Below are 17,400 nucleotides of genomic sequence, written 5' to 3'. Positions count from 1 at the left end.
TAGCATTTGCACTGCGTGGTTCAAACTGTCTATTTAAAGAGGCCCAAGGTAGGATTCCAGCTTCCAACACCCTGATACAACATGGCAGCGTGCTTTTAAAATGCTATTTAAGAAACAAGAGGCAAGAGTTTAGAGTCCCAAGGACATTAATTCAATTGTGCTATATTAAGGAATCAAAATGTGGTAGCGGGGGGAAAAAAGTCTATAAAACCACTTTATGAAAGAGACAAGATTTCCGTCCCCAAGCACAGCACGGCTTCCTCTCCTTTGAACTGAGCACATGGCTTAGGACAAATTATAAACTTGGATCAAGGGCTGGCTCAGTTTCAGGTCGGCGTTCCTCCTTGGGCCCGCACCTCAGAAAATCTCCTCTTTGGTTCTAAGCCAAATCCGGGCGAGCAGAGAGACCGTCTTTGCACCCGACGTTCAAAATCCGCCAGCTGCCCGACGCCAGCAGATTGAGTGAAGTGGAGTCTCCGCAGAGGAGCGGCCAGGCTCCTAGCAGCAATGCTGTCGGGTCGTCAGAGGAAAAAGGGGACACGGGAGGCCACCGTTTTGCAGCCGGTCAACGAGAACACTTTCTCCTCTTCCGGGAAGTAGGGAATGCTCTCGGCAACCGCCTGGACGACCTCTGGCTGAGGCTGCAGGCCTCGGCTGGCGAGCTCATTCCTCACACACTGTTTCACGTGGTGCTGCTTCAGGGGGAGGAAGGGCACCAGGTAGTCGATCAGCTGTTGCTCAATGATACCAGACTTCCAGAACCCGCCTGCAGGAGGGAAAGAAATGGTGGAGGTTTCCGTGGAGCAGGTGGGGAAAGATCTGCACCTTGGGGGCAAACAGGAACTGGCAGGAGGCAGGCGTGAGAAGGGAGCCACTGCAGTCCTTCCTTCTGGAGAAGAAGCGTTACCACACCGAACTCTTTCGCCTGTCGCGTGGCTTCTTCCCCATCCCTGGAAGAGCCAGCCAGCTGCTGCTGCTGCTGCTGTCAGAGCGCTGGCGCAGGAGGGGGAGAATTGTCTGCCCTGAACCCTGAAGCTCGCTGGAACACCTCAGGCCAGTCACTGGCCCTACCTCACAGGGTGGTTGTGAGAATGACATGGAGATGTGGGTGGTGTAAATGGCCTTGGGATCTTTGTGGGGAAAAGCCAGGAGACGGATAGAAGATAAAGTAATTAAACAGAAGCATGGCTTTATGGCTCCACTTCGTGCCTAAGGGTAATAAAACTGATGCTCACTTTGCTGCAGGCGTGTTCGCCTCCCCCGAGGCCACTGATGGGAAGCAGAGATGATTCCCGGACGGTGCCCTGAGCCAGGAATGGAGCTTAATGCACAGGCAATCTCTGTGGGCACTTTCCCTTTTGGAACCACCCCCAAAGCAGGGCTGGCTCACCCATGCAGCTTGTAGGGATGGTGGCTTTTTCAGGGGGAAAGAGTAGAGGCAGGGAAACATTTGGGATGCCTTCTCGCTCTCCCAACGGTACTCACTCTGGGGATTCTCAAAGACAGCTTCCAAAATAGACGCTTCCAGATCCTTAAAGCTGATCTCCTCTCGGTCTTTGCGGGCTCGCCAGAGGTTGAGGGTCATTTGGTTAATCTGCTCCCCACCAGCATTACTGCAAGACAGGAAGCGAAAGATGTGATCTGCTGGGATGTACCTCCGTGCTGCATACAGAGCAGCAACCGTCAGCACTGAAAACAAAGCTAGGCTGTCGGCCTGTCCCCACCACCCTGGACGCAAGTTCCACCAAAATCTCCACCAAGAGGCCATGTTTAGGGTTGTGGTGTTAAAGGATATTTTTAAGCTGGGGAAAATTCCACTTGGAAGCAAAGACAAAGCAAGCTCATTCACAGAAAAAGCCCGGGATTGGCAGAAAACATAGGGAAAGTGGAGGATGAATTAAGTCTCAGATGGCAAATGTTGGAGCATTTCCCCCCACGGCTGGTTTCTACCTAATAAAAATGAAGATCGCTTTCCTGTAGTTGGTTCCAAACACGACCCAGGAAGGGCCCAGGAACGGGATGATCACGTCGATCAAGCCCGGATGCATCTTGTCCATCTCATCAAAGAGAAACAAGGAGCGGCCACAGCGCGTCAAATTGCCCTGGATCCAGTTCTTCAGATTGTCCTAAGAAGAAGACACAGAAAAGAACATGCGTCCAGACGGAGCCATAAAAGCGCCAGGGGAGACCGGACTGCCGCGAAGGGCAAAGCAGCGACCAACGGCTGCGTTGGAAAGCGTTTCAGGTGGCAGGCTAATTAAACATGGAAATGATGGGTGAGACAAGGCTTGTTCTCTCATGCACTGGGAATCTTTTTTGTAAGTTACCGTGGCGTGGCTGGTGGCCACGGAATGGAAGAGGGCCAGTCTGCTAAGGTAGCCCCGGTTTGGCTTTCCCCTCCTGCAGGCCTTGCTGCTGCCCCTGTGTAAATGTCTTTCCCTTTTCCTGGCTCTCTCGACTAAACCTGCCAGAAAGACAACCTGCGTTAGCTGTAGCCAACACAGCCAAGGGTGGGGAGGGAGGGGAGCGGCAATCCAAGGGTGGTACTTGTCCCATCCCTGTTTTATCCGCCGTGAAGAAGAAAGCCACCCGCTTCCTTACCTTGTATTGCTCAATTTGTTCAGCGTGAGGGAAGTGGAGCACCGGGGAGAAGTGGTGGACGTACGAGCTGTGGGATCCGGAGTGGAAGAGGTAGTGAATCACCAGAGAGCTGACGTAGGTTTTGCCTGTGCCGGTCCAGCCGTGGAAGGAGAACACGAGGGGCTTCTCGGGGTTGTGGTTGTGCACAAAGGCCTTCAGCCCCTTCATCACAAGTTCTCTCGCTAGATGCTGCCCAACCAGATTAATGGCCAAGTCACATTCAAGACCTGGGATGCATCAGGATGGAGAGATGAAACGGGAAGGAAGAGCTTTCAGACCCTCTGTATCGGATGCAGCGCTCTCTGCTTGCCGTTTCCCCGTAATTCTGCATCCCACTGCTGTAGGGTTGGGGAATGTGTAGCTCTCCTGATGGCATTAGGCTGCAGCTACCATCATCCCTCACTGCTGGCTGGGGCTGATAGGAGTTGCAGTCCAGCAACCTCCAGAAGTAGTGGAGGTACCAGTGGGGAGTGAACTGGAGGAGTCGCTAAGTGGGGGATTGATTGAACAGCATCAGGAAAATTCGCTTGCCGGAAGAGCCTTTTTGGGTGGGCTTTGCTCCTAGTGCTGAAGAGCAGGAGAAGATACCACCCTGTAGATGCTGGACTGCCATTATTATTATTATTATTAGTTTCTTTTCTATGGCACCCCAGAGCCGATGATCTGTGGCCACTTTGCAACAAGGTACAAAACAGAAGAACGAAATGCAATGCAAGTAACAAGAAACAACAGTGTTGAAGGAATTCAGGAATGCAGCTCCCATCAGCCCCGGCCCGCAGAGCCAGTGCTGAGGGGCTGGCAGAGATGATGGCAGACGGCTGGTCAAGGGAGCCAGCGGGCTTCGGGGGCTCGCCCGGCCGTCGCCACAACAACCCTGCAAGGTAGGACCCGGCCGGCGGATCCGAACCGCGCGCGCCGACCAATCAGGCGGGAGGAGCCGCGCGCGCTCTCCCTCGCCCAATCCCGTCCCGCCCCGCCCCCTCCTCACCGCTCAGGTCCGGCCGGAAGTCGCACTCGCACGCGCCCGAGAAGCTGCAGTGCCACGCGCTCTGCTCCCAGGGGGCGCCGGCGCCCACCCGCCCCAGCGGCAGCGACAGCAGCGGCAGCAGCACCAGCGCGGGGAGGAGCCCGCCTCTCGTCATGGCGCTGGGCCCGGAGTGGCTGCGTCACGCGCCCATCCCGCGCCAGCCCCTGTGCCGCGGCCTCCCGGCGTGCACCGCGGCCCAGGCTCCAAGGGCGGCGGCGAGGTAAGGGGCGTGGCGCGGGCGCGCGGGCTGCTCGGAACGCCCTCGTTGCCACGGAGACGCGGAAGCCTGGGCAAGATGGCGGCCCTCGCGGCGGCGGCGGCGGCGGCGTGTCTCGTGTCGCGCGCGCTCGGGGGGACTCGTTTGAACGGACGAGAGCGGGACGCTTGCGCAGTTGCGGCGGGGGGGGGGGAGGGCCTGAGGCGGGGAAGGCTGGAAATGCGCCCAGGGAAGGGAGCAAGGAGTACAAGAGCTGCGGGGGGAGCAGAAAGCTTGGAAGGCCTCCCCGAAGATGGAGGCGGAAGTGGTGGGGGGGGGAGCTTAAAACGTATTTATTTATTTATTGCATTTATATGCCACCCCAATAGCACAGAGGGCTCTCTGGGTGGTGTACAGTCCTTAAAACCCCAAATACAAGATCCGTGGGGGCAAGTGGCGAAATTCCCCGAAGGAGATGGGGAGCGGGGGTCCCACAGGCACCAAAGCTATTCGAATTACTCGTAAATGAAAAAGGTGCAGAGCAAAGTGTTGTGGGAATACTGGGCTCCTTGGGGTCGTTAAAACGGGTGAGAGGAGCCGCGAAAGGGTCTCTCGGAGCAGAATTGCCTACTTGGCTTTTGTGCTTAAAGGCAGGCGTTGGGTTTTCGAAAATATAAAGCTTCTTGAAGAAAAAAGGCATAAAAGTTTTTTATTGTATGCAAGAATCAAGACACTCCATGGTATATATACATTAATTTACAAGACAAAAAAGGATGCACTGAATATTTACAAAAGAGGTCCCTTTTGAATACATAAGTATACATTTATATATATGTACTCCCCAATGTGGATGTTTTTATTTACAAGCAGAAAAGGCCCCCAACCAAAACAATAAAAGAGCAACCTGAAGCAAGAGAGGGACCAAATGAAAAGACTCCTTTAGGAAGATCAAGGATATGCTTTGCTAATTGGTTGAGATGAGGATTTCTGCATCCTTTAGGGGAGAACAGCAATGCGTGCAGTTACCCATTATGGGCTGTAAATTGGATGTGAGCCAGCGGCAATCCCACTTGGTGTTAGCCCCACTGCACCGGAATTTGAAGCAACATTAGTAGCTCAGGAGTGTCCCCCACTTAGGTTTTAAACATGTGAGGGGGTGGCCCTGAAGAAGTTCAGTATTCAGCTCCTTGGATCCCAGAGCAGCTCTGAGCATTCAAGGGAGGGCACCAGCAGCTACTTGGCTGCTTCCAAACCAGGCTTTTATTGTGTAATCACCACTGCCTCATTCACAGTATTTTACAGGGGTCCAGACCAGAAACATTGGTTAGGCACTTAAGGATGTCAGGACTTGGGTCAGAGAGGACAGATCTGCACAAAATTTGTATGTGCTATAATTTATATTTATTTGGATTTGGAAATAATCAGGATTCATTTAAATGTCATAGGAGGTAAAGAAAGCCAATTGATTTCTTAAAGAAATTGCCTCAAATAATCTATATTCTGGTCATTTGTGTCCCATTCCAGATCCTCTGAAATCAGTAGTCCTTCTTCCATTACTATTCATTTGCAATGGTGTGAAAAATGCAATTAAGAGAGTGGCTGGTAGTTTTTTCCCCCCATCAGCTCTGCCCCCCCCCCCCCGCATGGCAATGTTTGTACCAAATGAAGTTTCGAAAAATTGATGGCGCTATCCAGGTCACCTGCACGTTAATTCCTCAGTTCTCACCTGGATTCATGTTTAAGCAATTCCTCTTCAGTTAATTATCCCATTCATTAATCGCCATTAGCTCCACAAATGACATTCAATATAAAATGGTGCTACAGTTCTGCTGGATGGGGTTCCAACTGCCGGGCAGCTGGTAGGGCAGAGTTGGTTGTGGAAAGTGAGCAAGGAAGTAGCTTAGGAAGGAGAAGAGGCTGGAAGGAAAAAGAGGGCTGTGCGGAGGATCAGAGGGGCGAGGAAGATGAAGCAAGGTCTTGGCAGCATGGACAAGAGGGGAGGTAACCTGGAAAGAGAAATGGGAAGAAGCTCTGTTCCCCTTATCCGTTCTGCAGTTTCTATGGTTGTGTCTATGTGGAAGGGACTTGTGAGTTTCACCAGAACCCCACCTCTGTGCCACATTAAGGGGGGGACAGACCCACAAAGCCACACTCCCTTTCTTAACCTCTCACTCATGAGCATGACCAGGATCGAATGCATTTCAGGTACTTGGAGAAGGACCTCTTGCCCATATTATTCACCCCTTCGAGGGGGCAACAAATACATTTTCTCTTTTGCTTCTGCTTTCACTTTTCTCTGTCCTTCACCCATTTCTCTTTTTTCTTTCCCTTCCTGAGGGAAGTTGGCCTCCATGCAATGAAGTTTAGGACAAAAAGCTTCAAATTGGCATCAGCGGAAGCCGCCCCCTTAACCGCTGAGCAGGGCAATAGCCCCGGGAAATAGATTTCAAGACCAGGCCTTCTGTAACCACCGTGTGCATTTTCGTTCTTACTATGGGAAACACCGATTGGTGACACTAGGTTTGTTCACCTCCTTGCTCCAGTTATTTATGAGGGAGTACAAAGCAGGAGGCCCTCAGAGTTACAGGGACTGCCTACTCGAGATTGTGCCAAACGGCAAGGTAGTGAAGGGAGGAGGATTCTGCACTCTGCTCGAAAATGCAGCTATGAGCCGTCAAGGTCCATCAGGCCCAGATGTGGAACAGGATCGAGTCTTTACGCTCACAGATGGGGAACTTTTGCACAAGTCCTAAACCATGCCACGGACGTACAATGCAAATACCCAAGACTGGGGAGCTAGGCCATTGTCAGTTTTTCCAGGATGGAAATCAACCCACTGTATGTTGATTGTCAGTGTATCATGCTAAGGAAGGCCTCTGTTGTGGCCAGTTCCTGGCTTGGCGTCGTCGTTCTTGGACACCTTCACAGGCAGATCCTGCAGCCTTTGGGCTTCCCCACACCAGCCGGAGCCACGTTCCCCATTCAAGGGGGCGTCCTCGTGTGGCTGATGTAGAGAGGGGTGGCGCAGGCTGTTTTCTGGGCCCCACTTCTTGCTTGCTCCGTCCTGCACAGAGGTCCGCGGTTCGGCTAGAGTTCGCTAGAACGCACCACTGGCTCGAGTTTGTGGGATAACGCCGTGAGAACTTTGTTGAACTTCTCATAGCGCTCAGTCTGGCTACTCTCAGCTCCCCGACTGCCCCACAGAAGACGCAGCTGGAACTCTGTACTGAAGACCTCAAGGAGCTCTGGCCGAGGGTGGAAGCCTGCAGAGGGGGACAGGAGTGTCACAAAGAAACTTGGAAAAGCTGCCAGCTAGGCAAACGGCGCTTTTTAATTCATCGCTGTGAAAAGAGCAGCCAGAATCACGTGGGATTGTTTTAGGTGGTTAGCCTACAGTCTAATTCACGATTTCTGAAATGGTCTGAGGCAGATCTGTTCAGTGAACCTTACCAATATTGCTACTCCTTTGACAAGCTGGCAATTATTATTAATAGTTATTAATCATAGTTAATAACAATGACTTAATTGGCTATGTATTACTGTTTCCAACATAGCAAGTGTTAAGTGCATGACCATCTGCAACAAAATCAGTGATGTGGTACAAAAAGGGAACTTTTGTGCTGCTGAGTGAAGAGTTCTCGTTGGTTCTAAGGAAGATCTGGCCCAACTGCAGAAGTGGGGAGGTTTTCCCCGCTCACTGTCTAGGCTACCTGTTTCTTCCTTTAAACAGACATGGGTGGGGAATACGGCTTTTATATGGCACTTCTGCTCTTGGGTGAATTTTGGCTCACGTAGTTGCCCTTACCCTGCAGCTTCACCTCTGCGTTGGTGTGGTACAGTCCCCCGTGATGGGCCACCATCCGTGCTGCCTCCAGGTGGGCCATGACAACCTCCACGCCATTGTCGGAGTTTTCCCAGGGCTCCGGTTTGTCCGGAAGTGCAGTGTCTCGCTCCAGCAGTGTGATGAGGGGCACAATGTGAGGAAAGGTGGTGTTGGACAGAGGCGGTCCTCCTTCTGGAAGGGGAGAGTGAAAGGTTTCTGCATCAGGAGCTAAATTGCCATTGGGTCCATCTGTCTGCGTACTGCCTCCCCTTGACTGACTGCAGCTGCTCCCAGCGACTTGCAAGCTTTTTCTGAATAAGATTTGAGGTTTCTCGTCTTCATGCACGAACCTTCCTCTTGCGCTCTGGGGTTGGCCTCGTGACCTTGGCACTGCAGCTCGAACAGCGAGCGTGAGAGGGAAGGTGTTCTGCATTCGGAGTCCCCAGATTTTTTTTATTTAGGACATTTCTAGGCCGTCCATCACTTCAGCCTCTGGGCGGCTTGCAATAAAATATATAAATCCAGCGTATATAACCCAAACAATAATTAATTAGCTATCCCATGGTGGTCAGACAGGTGCAGCATAATAGGGAACAAAATGAGTCCTACATGCAGCGTTGCTTATGCAGAATCAAAAGCAAAAAGGAGGAGTCGGCCTCCAAAGCTCACCTTTGCCTTCATTCAGGCCCTTCAGGAAAGGCTTGAGTTTCTTCTCGTACAGGACGGCTCCCTCGGTGTGCCGCTGACGTAGAACTATCCAGGTTTGCTCCAACCGTGAGATCTGAAATCCACAAGGAAAGGCAGAAGTGTGAAGGGGTCTGTTTTAGGGAGGTGCTGGCCAAGCAGGACACGGGGATGATGCTGTGAGACTGACCATTTTTATTTTATGTATTTATTTAAAATAAATCTCTTTTCCAGACCGTCCCTTACTGTAGTCTCGGGACAATTTAACAATAAGACAATCTAAAATAAAATAAAATTCAGCATCCGAATAAAATCTCCAACCCACGATAAAACCCCAATGAAAACAATCAGAGCTCAAAACACTGGGAAATTTTTTTTTAAAAAAAGTTTTAGCCTGGCACTAAAAAGAATAAAGTCACAAAAAACTAAAGAATAAACCATGACCCACACCCGTAGTTAGCGCTGGCCAAAAATTACAACACTGGCTTCGCGCACACGGTTCCTGCACTCAGGTGCTTACAGAAATATTTTGGGAGACAGCAAAGGCGTGGCTTTGGGCACCCGATGTGCACAAGTGTCTCCATCTCTTGTGCGCGCTTCCACCACAGCAAGGCACAAACAGCTTTTGAGTGTGCGAGCCGCCTGCACATCTCCTTCCCACGTGAGTCCCGTGTCGGGGGAAGCGCTCCAAAAGCGGTGCTCGGGAAGCCCCTTGCCCGCCCGCCTGGACTGCACTTCCAGTCCCTAACCCCAAGCTCACACTGCGCAATGCGCCAATGCTGCCGCTGTGGCAGGAGGACGCCAGAGATCCGCAAAACCGCCGTGGGCACAGGCGGGGAAGGCAATGGTGAAGGGAAGCGGCCTCGCCCAGACCCATGCAAGCACCTGGCTCATCTCCAGCGCGTTCATGACCGCAGCAAAACTGAACATGTTTCCCATGGTGCTCTTCAGCTCGGCGGCCAGCTGAATGGTCTTGTGCAGAAGGGACGCCCTCTCCTCCATGCTGCCCGTGCATCCCAGAATATCCACCGCGATCATGATGGTCATCGTGTGGAACCTGGAGCAGAGGAGGAAGGATGTGAGGAGGAGACTCGGTGCAAGCGTGGCGGCGGAGAGGGCAGGCACTTGGGCGCTTCTGCTTCCCCAAATGCTGCAGCCGGGACGGGACGTGCGGGGGCCACGGGGCCTGGTTCTGGGCAGCGTTCGAACAGCTCTAGCAAGGTGCTTTTCTGCAGGAGGTTTGCTTTGAAAGCCCAAGGACTCGAACGTCAAATTCTGTCTCCAGTGCCAAGTTGCACAGATTTCTCCCCAAAAAGGCAGGGCTGTGAAGAGAAGGGAGCGCTTGCCCACCCATCTCCCATCGTCCCCTGCACTGCTCCTCCTGCACGCTACCTTTCCAATAAATCCAGTCGAAGTTGATGTCCGTGGGGCAGGGTGAGCAGCTCCATCCCTGAGCTCACTCCCATGAGCCTCTGCATCTCCTTGGTAACGCCCAGTATCCTAGCAACCTGCAACAAAGGGGATAGCAGTTTAATCTCTCCTCGGATGCAGGAGAATCTCTGCAAGGCGCAAGGGAAATTATTTATTACTACTATTAATAATAAAAATTGAATTCATTATCATCTATCTCATTTTATGCATTAACACACACACACACATACACGCACCCTCGGGGGCTTACAACATGTAATTGAACAACGCCAAGATAAAATTACAGCAAAAACAACATTCATAAAAATAGCAGTGGCAGATTTTTAAAAACTGCCGTTTGGTGCTTCTCCAACACGCTCTCGCCTGCAGCTCCTGCCCACCCTTTCCGTGACTTCACAGGCCATCTGGGTTGCACTCGGACACTGTTCAGATGCGCTGGACTACAAATCCCATCAACCATGAGCCATGCTGGCCAAATACTGTGGAGGCTGCGGTGCAAGACATCTGGAAAGGGGGTAGGTTGGAGGACGTTACTTTGAATTCGGTTCTGGAAAAGTTCTCGGGCTCCACTCTATGGGAAGGAACCACAGACTTGGAAAGGAAAGGCAGAAAGAACAGTACCGTATTGTAACCTGAAGCCGCCCTTGCTTATGAGGGGCACGTTGACCTTTCAGAGTGAAGAAGAGACCACACAGAAGCCAGAAAACCACCCAAAGCATCAGGGGTCACGGGAAAACGGCCGAGGCCTTCTGATGAACATCCAAAGGCTGGATTGGGGGTCTGACTCAAGCAAGAGCTGCTTGTGTTCCGTTTTCCAGCATCCACTGCATTTGTGCCGTGGCTTGGGAACTCGTCAGTCGTGCAGCTGGGGCTGCTGCAGCCCCTCTTCATAATGGCCCGACTGTGGGGCAGGTGGCCTGGCCAACGAGAAGGGTACTTCCCACCGGCTTTTTTCCTCCCTGCGCACAGCCTGGCAGTGACAGCCGCCGCACGCCCCGTTTGCGGACAGACTTGGCCAAAGCCTCTCCCGACACAAGTGACTTCAGCCTGGGAAGAGCAGATAAACGGACTGCCAGGAGCCAGCCAAGGACAGCGCGTCTCTTGGGAACGGCTCTGCTGCCCAGCGTTTCCGCCTCTCAAGCGTGCCTGCCAAATCTTTGAACAAAACCTTGGTGCTAGAACTGCAAAGAAAGAAAGAAAGGGAGGGAGGAAGGAAGGAAGGAAGGAAGGAAAGGAAGGAAGGAAGGAAGGAAGGAAGGAAGAGCAGTGTCCGCAGGCACACACTTGAGCTCAAGGAGAATCACCCGGTGCAACGAGCTTTTTAACAAACAAGCAGCCGCATACATCACCGTGTGTGTATAAAATACCTGTCTGACATAAACTAGTGCTTCAGCTATAGCAGAGGAAAGGAATGTGCCCGTGCCGACATTCACAAGACCCAGACTCTGTTGCCCGTTTCCCTTCATCTCAGCAGAAAGTTTGCACGGCCCAACAGGACAGTGTCTCCAGGCAGGGCTGAGAAGGACCTCCTGCTGTGCTGGCCTACAGCTCTCAGAGGTAGCGCTCCTGGAGGGTGCCGGCTTGGAGAAGGCTGGCTAAGCAGACACACCCCAGGTGGGAGCAGGGCCCCTTCTGATGTCCCTGGCTAATTCAGGCCTCTGCTCAGAGCTGTGCAGTCCACCGCCACTTTCCTTTGGAAGCAGCTTTCTGCCAAGGGGGAGACGGCCTGCCAGAGACTCAGGGTTTTATCAGGCATGTTGCTTTAGGGCTGCTGAGAGTTTTAGTCGAATGCATCTGTCTGAAGGACGGAGCGCTGCTGCAGTCCTTTGATTTTGCCTCTCTGCGGCTGTGTCGTCCCGGGGGGGAGGGGGGACACTGCGCCGCAGGTGGCCGCGTAGGACAGCCCTGGGCTATACACGCTTCCAGCCTTGGGCTGTTGCGGCGCAGATGGCCCAAATATCATTTGTGGCATCCAAACTGGATGAAAGGGCCCCCACCCCCCAGTCTAGGCTGCCTGCCTCCCACCCAGGACAGTGGCAAGCAACTTGTGGCCCTCGAGATGTTTTAGACTACAGCTCACACGATCCTTTGCTGGCTGGGGCTGATGAGCATGGTAGTCCAACACCCCCCCCCCCGGCCTCACACACCCCGTACCAGGCAATCCACTTGGGTGATGTGCAGGGCGAGGGTTTTGGCGTCCACTTCGGCTAGGAGTTCCTTGACTTTCTTGAGCACTGCCATTTCTAGGGGCTTGTTTTCCAGGGGGATGAGCAGCGAATGGAACATGGCAGGGTTGAAGGAGGAGACCCTCTCCACCGTAGGCGCCACGAAGCCGGCTGGGTCCTGACCGGGTCTCTTCCGGGCCGCTGCCTCCGCCTCGGGCCCATTCAGAGACGGGCCCTTCTGGCCCTCGTCCCCCTTTAGCCGGTCCACATAGCTCTTGGCCAGCGCCTGCTTGCCGGCTGGAGCTGGCCTCTCCCACTGGACTGGGGAGGGCGGGTGGAGCTGGCAATAATGCCCCGTGTCCGGGTCGCTGTAGCTGCTGACCGAGGGGGAAGGCGAGGCTTTGGCGTATCCGTGCGAAGGGGTCGAGCGGGCGCTGTCCGGCTGATCCGCCTTGCTGCCGTTCCCTTGGCAGAGCTGCGGTTCGCTGGATCGCCTTATGACGGGGGATGCTGGGCTCACGCCGCTGGCGGCCTGACCTCCCTGCGGTTTTAGCCGAGTGACTGCAAGAGAGAAGTGAGGAGACCCCGTTATTGTCAGGACGGACCTGCTGCAAGCTGCGCAAGAACACGATGGCGGCGTGCCCCGAGGATCTTCGCGGCACCTCCTGTGCGCTCATAGTTATTTATTTAAAACTCTTGCATCCGCCCCATCAGAGCTGTCCCGGGATGTTCACAATAAGATACGGAAGGCTGTGCCAGTGAAGACTCTCCCCACAATGTTCTTTGAGCCAGTTACACGCCTGTGTTCCAGTTCATGCACATGTATATGTGCATGGAGCTGCTCGCATGCCTGTCCTGTTCTCCTTTGGAGAGTGGAAGAATGCCTTGCCCAGGACTGCGAGAACAGAACGGCCTGGAGGCTGCTGGGAATTGTGATCTCTCAGCAATTAGGGAAGGCTCACCCGAGCTAATAAGGCAGAGAGCAGTGTTCATGCACCTCTGTGGTGTCTCTCCAGGAGCCCTTCATATTTCATGAACAGTTCTCAGCACTTTTATTTATTTGTGAATTTATTTAAAATATGATGTGCATACCTTCTCCTAACTAAGAGAATTCAAGGCACTTTCCACAAACAGAAAACCTAGATATACCTCCAAAACCATTAATGGATGTCGTGTTAAACTTCCAAGAGTTTAAAATACTTGAAAAATAGTTGAACAGCAGTTTGACCCTGTGACTGGTTCACACAGAATAACCATTCTTGGGCTGTTTAAACCATGAGTTTTGGGGTCTGTGGTGAGGAAGCAAATGGGCTGTTTCCTGCAGGTTTGTCAGTTCCACTGTCAGTCAGCAATTCAGGAGTGCCCATTTGTTAACAAGCCAGAGTTAACCCAGCCATTGGCCACGGTTTGCTGCTGGGTTAATTCTAGGTAGCTTAACCCCTGAACAATCCAGAGTTCTGGGTCTGGATGTCACAGTAACAGCCCAGGAGTGGGGCATTGCCAGATTGTTGACTGGAAGAAGAAATGGAGACTGTGCGGAAGGCAGAATCTTTGTTTGCGGCTGGGTTAAGGAACTGAAATGCTGTTGCGACATGCAGAGCAGGCGTGTGGACGCACCCTTCTTACCAGTGCTGTAGGCTGGGGTTGTCGGGGTCTCCGAGATGGGAGACATTGGTGAGTGGAGATCCTGGATTTGATCCACACTGACTGCGCAGTTCCGGATGATGTCCCGGTGATGTGGCAGGGAGACACTGAGGAGGAAAGTGGAGACAGACAGGCACTGGGCGTGAAATCCCTCACAGGACTCAGTGCAGGGGTCAGATTTGGGAAGCGTGCGGCTGAGTTAGAGGGGCAACCGCAGGATGAACTGGTTTATCGTTGTGGTGAGCGTTTCAGGAGGCTCAAACAGGCGCACTTGGAGCCAGAAACACTGCCTTGATTCGCCTACTCGGATGTCTTGCACTGTCTTTCCCTTCCGTTGTATACTAGGCTGTAGGAATGCGGGAAAAGCCCTGAGGGATCAGGGCCTCTCTAGTCCACCTTCCGCTCCCACCGTGGCCAGCCAGATGCCCCGATGGGAAGCCAAGCGCTTTCCGGCACCCTCCCACATGCCTGCCTTCCACGGCAACTGCTCTGCAGGGGCACAGTTCTGGCCCTAACGACCCATAGAAACTTCACGGGTTTGTCGGAGCCCCCTTTTAAAACCACCAGCTCCTCACCACGACCTGGCATAGGGGGTTCCATGGTCTGACTCTGTTGCCTGGAGAAGTCGTACTCCTCTCTGTCCTGAATCTCCCGCTGCTCAGCATGCGCCAGCCGCTTGGCGACTCTTCAGTTCTGCCCGTTTTTTACGGATCATTGTTTGTTTATTAATCTAGAACTTTTCTAACCTGTCCACCACTAGTGTCTCAGGACGGCTTACAACAAAAAATGAATAAGAGAAACAAAATGGCACAGCATCCAAAAACTAAGATAATAAAACCCAAGTTAAAATCATCGAAACATTAAAATGATGGGAAAATAATGTTTTTACCTGATGCTGAAAGGAATCGGCACCAGGCAAACCTCTCTGGGGAGCATATTCCGTAGACAGGGAGCCACCACAGAGAAGGCCCTCCTCCTGGTAGCCACTCTCTGAACGTCCTTCAAGGAGGGCTCCCAGAGCAGGGCATCCACCTCAGATCTCAAGAGGCAGGAGGGGAATAGGGAAGAAAGTTCTCCTTCAGGTGTCCTGGTCCCAAGCCATTTAGGCCTTTTTGGGTCATCACCAGCACCTTAAATTGGGCCCGGACTTCAACTGGCAGCCAGTGCAGTTGATAGAGGACCGGCATTATATGTTCATACCTGCCATTAATATCCTGGCAGCTCTGCTCTGGACCGACTGAGGTATCTGGACCGTCTTCAAGGGCAGCCCCACACAGAGCATGTTCCAGTAATCTAACCGGGAAGTTACCAGAGCATGGCTCACGGCTGCTAGGCAGCGGGGTCCTAGGATTACCTCGTTGGGCATCCGTCGCCCCTGGTGATCTTGTCGGCCGTCAGTCCGTCGGTCATGGTGATGCTGCGGCGTTTGATGTGCCCCCCTTTCTGGCTGGCGTGGCCGTGCGAGCCGCTGTGCTTCCCATTGGCAAGTCCGTAGCTGGCCTCCAGGTAGCGCAGCGGGAAGGTGCGGTTGATGGGGCAGTAGAAGATGGCGCTGCTCTGCTCCGAGACCGGCTTGCGGTTGCCCACGTAGAAGCGCACCAGGGCCGGGACGTTGTCGAAGCTCTCCTGCTCGAAGAGGTACTGGATGTGGGTGCGGCCTTCGCTGGACTTCACCATCACCTTGTTGATCTTGAAATGGAGGGGCTCGTTCCGCCAGCGGCAGGTCAGCACGTAGTCGCCCAGGCTGGTGAGGGAGTCCCGGATCAAGAAGTCCCCATTTCTCTGCACCAGGCTCTCAGACACCTGCGGGACGGATCGGAGAATTGACCCTTGTTTTAGGACTGCGTCGCCATTATTTATTTTCTTTATTTATTGAAAACTTTTCTAGACCATCTCATTAGCGAAGTCTCGGGACGGTTTAACAATACACCATTTCTTGTGTGCCAAGGACTGTTTGCAAAATCCTGAATGAATGTGAGGATAGCGTGGAAATGAGGACTGAGTAACCCAACTTGGGTTCCTTGGAACCAAGAAAAAGGCAAGACTCTTGCCATTTTTTCCCGTTTCTTCAATTATACATTCTTTTAACATTGTAATGGCCCAGAGTGCCATTTGACTATTGGGCCTATAAACATGAATTTAACAAAATAAAAACATAACGTTACACTGTTTACATATGCAAACTATAATATACATTTAAACAAACCGCAGTAAAATTCCAGAACCCATTAAAAACCTTTTCATAAGCTGACAAATGCCCTAGAGAGAAGTCTTAATGTGGTGCTGAAAATATGATGCCAAGCAGACCTCACCTAGCACAGCATCCCAAAATTGGGGGGCTACAACCAAGAAGGCCCCCCAACCTTGTTGACACTTTCTGAACTTCCCTTGGAGGAAGGGTGTCAAAAGGTGACTCAGCATAGAGGCTGGATCATACACTGATTTTATTTTTTGGAAGTTAAAAGTAGTAGGGAAATACACCATACTACATGGCACTCCCAAAAAATATCCAGTCCAGTCTAATTGTCTCCAACATGAGGAGAGGAAGGAGGAAGGCTGATCGTGTAATGGAGACACGGGGACAGCTCTGCGTCAACGGCAGGATGAGACCCTATTGTCCTCTTGGATCACCCAGGAACTGGGGACCCAGGAAACGAGTGGGACAAAGAGCATCGGGTTCTCAGACCCTCCTGCCTCCATCGGGGGGTCAGGGCGTCAGACAGCTGGACCCTGGAGTCCGCGGCGATGCCTGCCTCTCTGCCCAGAGGAAGCAAGGAGCTGGTCCCGATGCCTTGCTCGGTGTGGTACAGATGCCTCCACAAATGCCCTGGTGCCGCACCTCTCGGGGGATGAGTCCGTGGTACCAGGCGTGGCTACGCAGGTCTGTGCTGCTAAGCTTCAGCTCCTCCTCCAGCTCCTTGTGAAGCTTCTCAGGCGATGAATCAAGGATGTATTTCTCCTTGGAGAACTGCAGAGAGAGAGAGAGAGAGCGGGAGAGCTTCAGGTCAGCTGAGCCCCTCTGGCCACGACAAACGGGCCAGTGGCCAGTCCTGGAACACACAAAGAAAAGGGAATGGGGGCTGCTCTTCTCATTCCACACCTTTCAAAGGCCAGTGAATCCCCTGAGGTCAGTGGGAACAATAAGCCGTCCTGAGATGTTTGTAGGGGACAGGATAGAAAAGCTTTTAATAAACAAACAGCCTTTGGTTGGGATGCCATTTAAACACCAGGTGGACACTAGAGGTGAAATTCCCACCTCTCTCGGGGGTGTCCCCCACAAACTCTTTTGGCACTTCCTTGCTCAAGGGGGAGTCAGGCCCAGTCTTGCAAAGCCTCGCCTAGCGATGGGAAGCAGGTTCTCAGATCTTTTGTGGTGTCGTCAGGTTGGCTCTTGGCACCACATTCCAGGGCTCCACTCACCGGAGGGCCCTTAGATGACCACCCAGAAAGCAGCAGCGGAAGGAAATGCCGGTCTCCCCGATGGGCAGTATGATTTTTACATGAGTTTGTACTGTCGCAATACATTCCCCGCTTTCTCTAAAGCAGGGCCGGCAGACAGATGGGTTGTGCTAAAATGTTAAAAAAGCAAAAGCAGTCGTAAAGTCAGGAATTTGGATAGAAGGGAAAGAAACCTTTTGTGTTTTGAAACTGAATATCGATGGCCATCCAGACCCAATCCCTTGCCACAGGAGCATTAATCCAGTCTAAAATTACCCATCTCTGACGCTTTTTTCATATAATGGGGAAAGAAGCCGCATCAATAACTCTTACCTAGAAATGTGGCAGTCAC

The 17,400-nt window shown here is 52.6% G+C and overlaps 2 protein-coding genes across 2 annotated transcripts in view; both read right to left on the bottom strand.

The window, feature by feature from the left end:
* Nucleotides 1-16: 16 nt before the first annotated feature.
* On the bottom strand, nucleotides 17-3,782 carry TOR2A (torsin family 2 member A). The gene is made up of 5 exons (XM_044439978.1): nucleotides 3,629-3,782; nucleotides 2,602-2,867; nucleotides 1,951-2,126; nucleotides 1,486-1,613; nucleotides 17-766 (listed from the first exon to the last, which is right to left on the bottom strand). Exons 1-5 carry the CDS (start codon nucleotides 3,780-3,782, stop codon nucleotides 522-524), a joined length of 969 nt encoding a protein of 322 aa, XP_044295913.1. The 3' UTR covers nucleotides 17-521.
* A 1,728-nt stretch (nucleotides 3,783-5,510) lies between these two features.
* SH2D3C (SH2 domain containing 3C) overlaps nucleotides 5,511-17,400 on the bottom strand; it is a 38,154-nt gene continuing 26,264 nt past the window's right edge. Inside the window, exons 3-11 of the mRNA XM_044440130.1 lie at nucleotides 16,450-16,578; nucleotides 14,965-15,413; nucleotides 13,593-13,717; nucleotides 11,956-12,527; nucleotides 9,763-9,878; nucleotides 9,256-9,427; nucleotides 8,356-8,467; nucleotides 7,669-7,878; nucleotides 5,511-7,126 (exon numbers count right to left, since the gene is read on the bottom strand). Coding sequence (XP_044296065.1) covers nucleotides 6,951-7,126; nucleotides 7,669-7,878; nucleotides 8,356-8,467; nucleotides 9,256-9,427; nucleotides 9,763-9,878; nucleotides 11,956-12,527; nucleotides 13,593-13,717; nucleotides 14,965-15,413; nucleotides 16,450-16,578 — 2,061 coding nt within the window. The 3' untranslated portion in view covers nucleotides 5,511-6,950. The remainder of the gene's footprint in view (nucleotides 7,127-7,668; nucleotides 7,879-8,355; nucleotides 8,468-9,255; nucleotides 9,428-9,762; nucleotides 9,879-11,955; nucleotides 12,528-13,592; nucleotides 13,718-14,964; nucleotides 15,414-16,449; nucleotides 16,579-17,400) is intronic.

Source organism: Varanus komodoensis, unplaced genomic scaffold, assembly GCF_004798865.1.
Source record: "Varanus komodoensis strain SLA01 unplaced genomic scaffold, ASM479886v1 scaffold36, whole genome shotgun sequence".
Taxonomy (NCBI): domain Eukaryota; kingdom Metazoa; phylum Chordata; class Lepidosauria; order Squamata; family Varanidae; genus Varanus; species Varanus komodoensis.
Note: the sequence above shows the minus strand (reverse complement) of the source record. Positions and strands in the feature narration are given on the sequence as shown.

Coding starts and splice junctions, on each gene's coding strand:
- TOR2A (XM_044439978.1), bottom strand. CDS start 3,782: ATGACGAGAGGCGGGCTCCTCCCCGCGCTGGTGCTGCTGCCGCTGCTG. Junction 2,868..3,628: donor CTTCCGGCCGGACCTGAGCG/GTGAGGAGGGGG, acceptor GATGCATCCCAG/GTCTTGAATGTGACTTGGCC. Junction 767..1,485: donor TGTCTTTGAGAATCCCCAGA/GTGAGTACCGTT, acceptor TCCCTCCTGCAG/GCGGGTTCTGGAAGTCTGGT.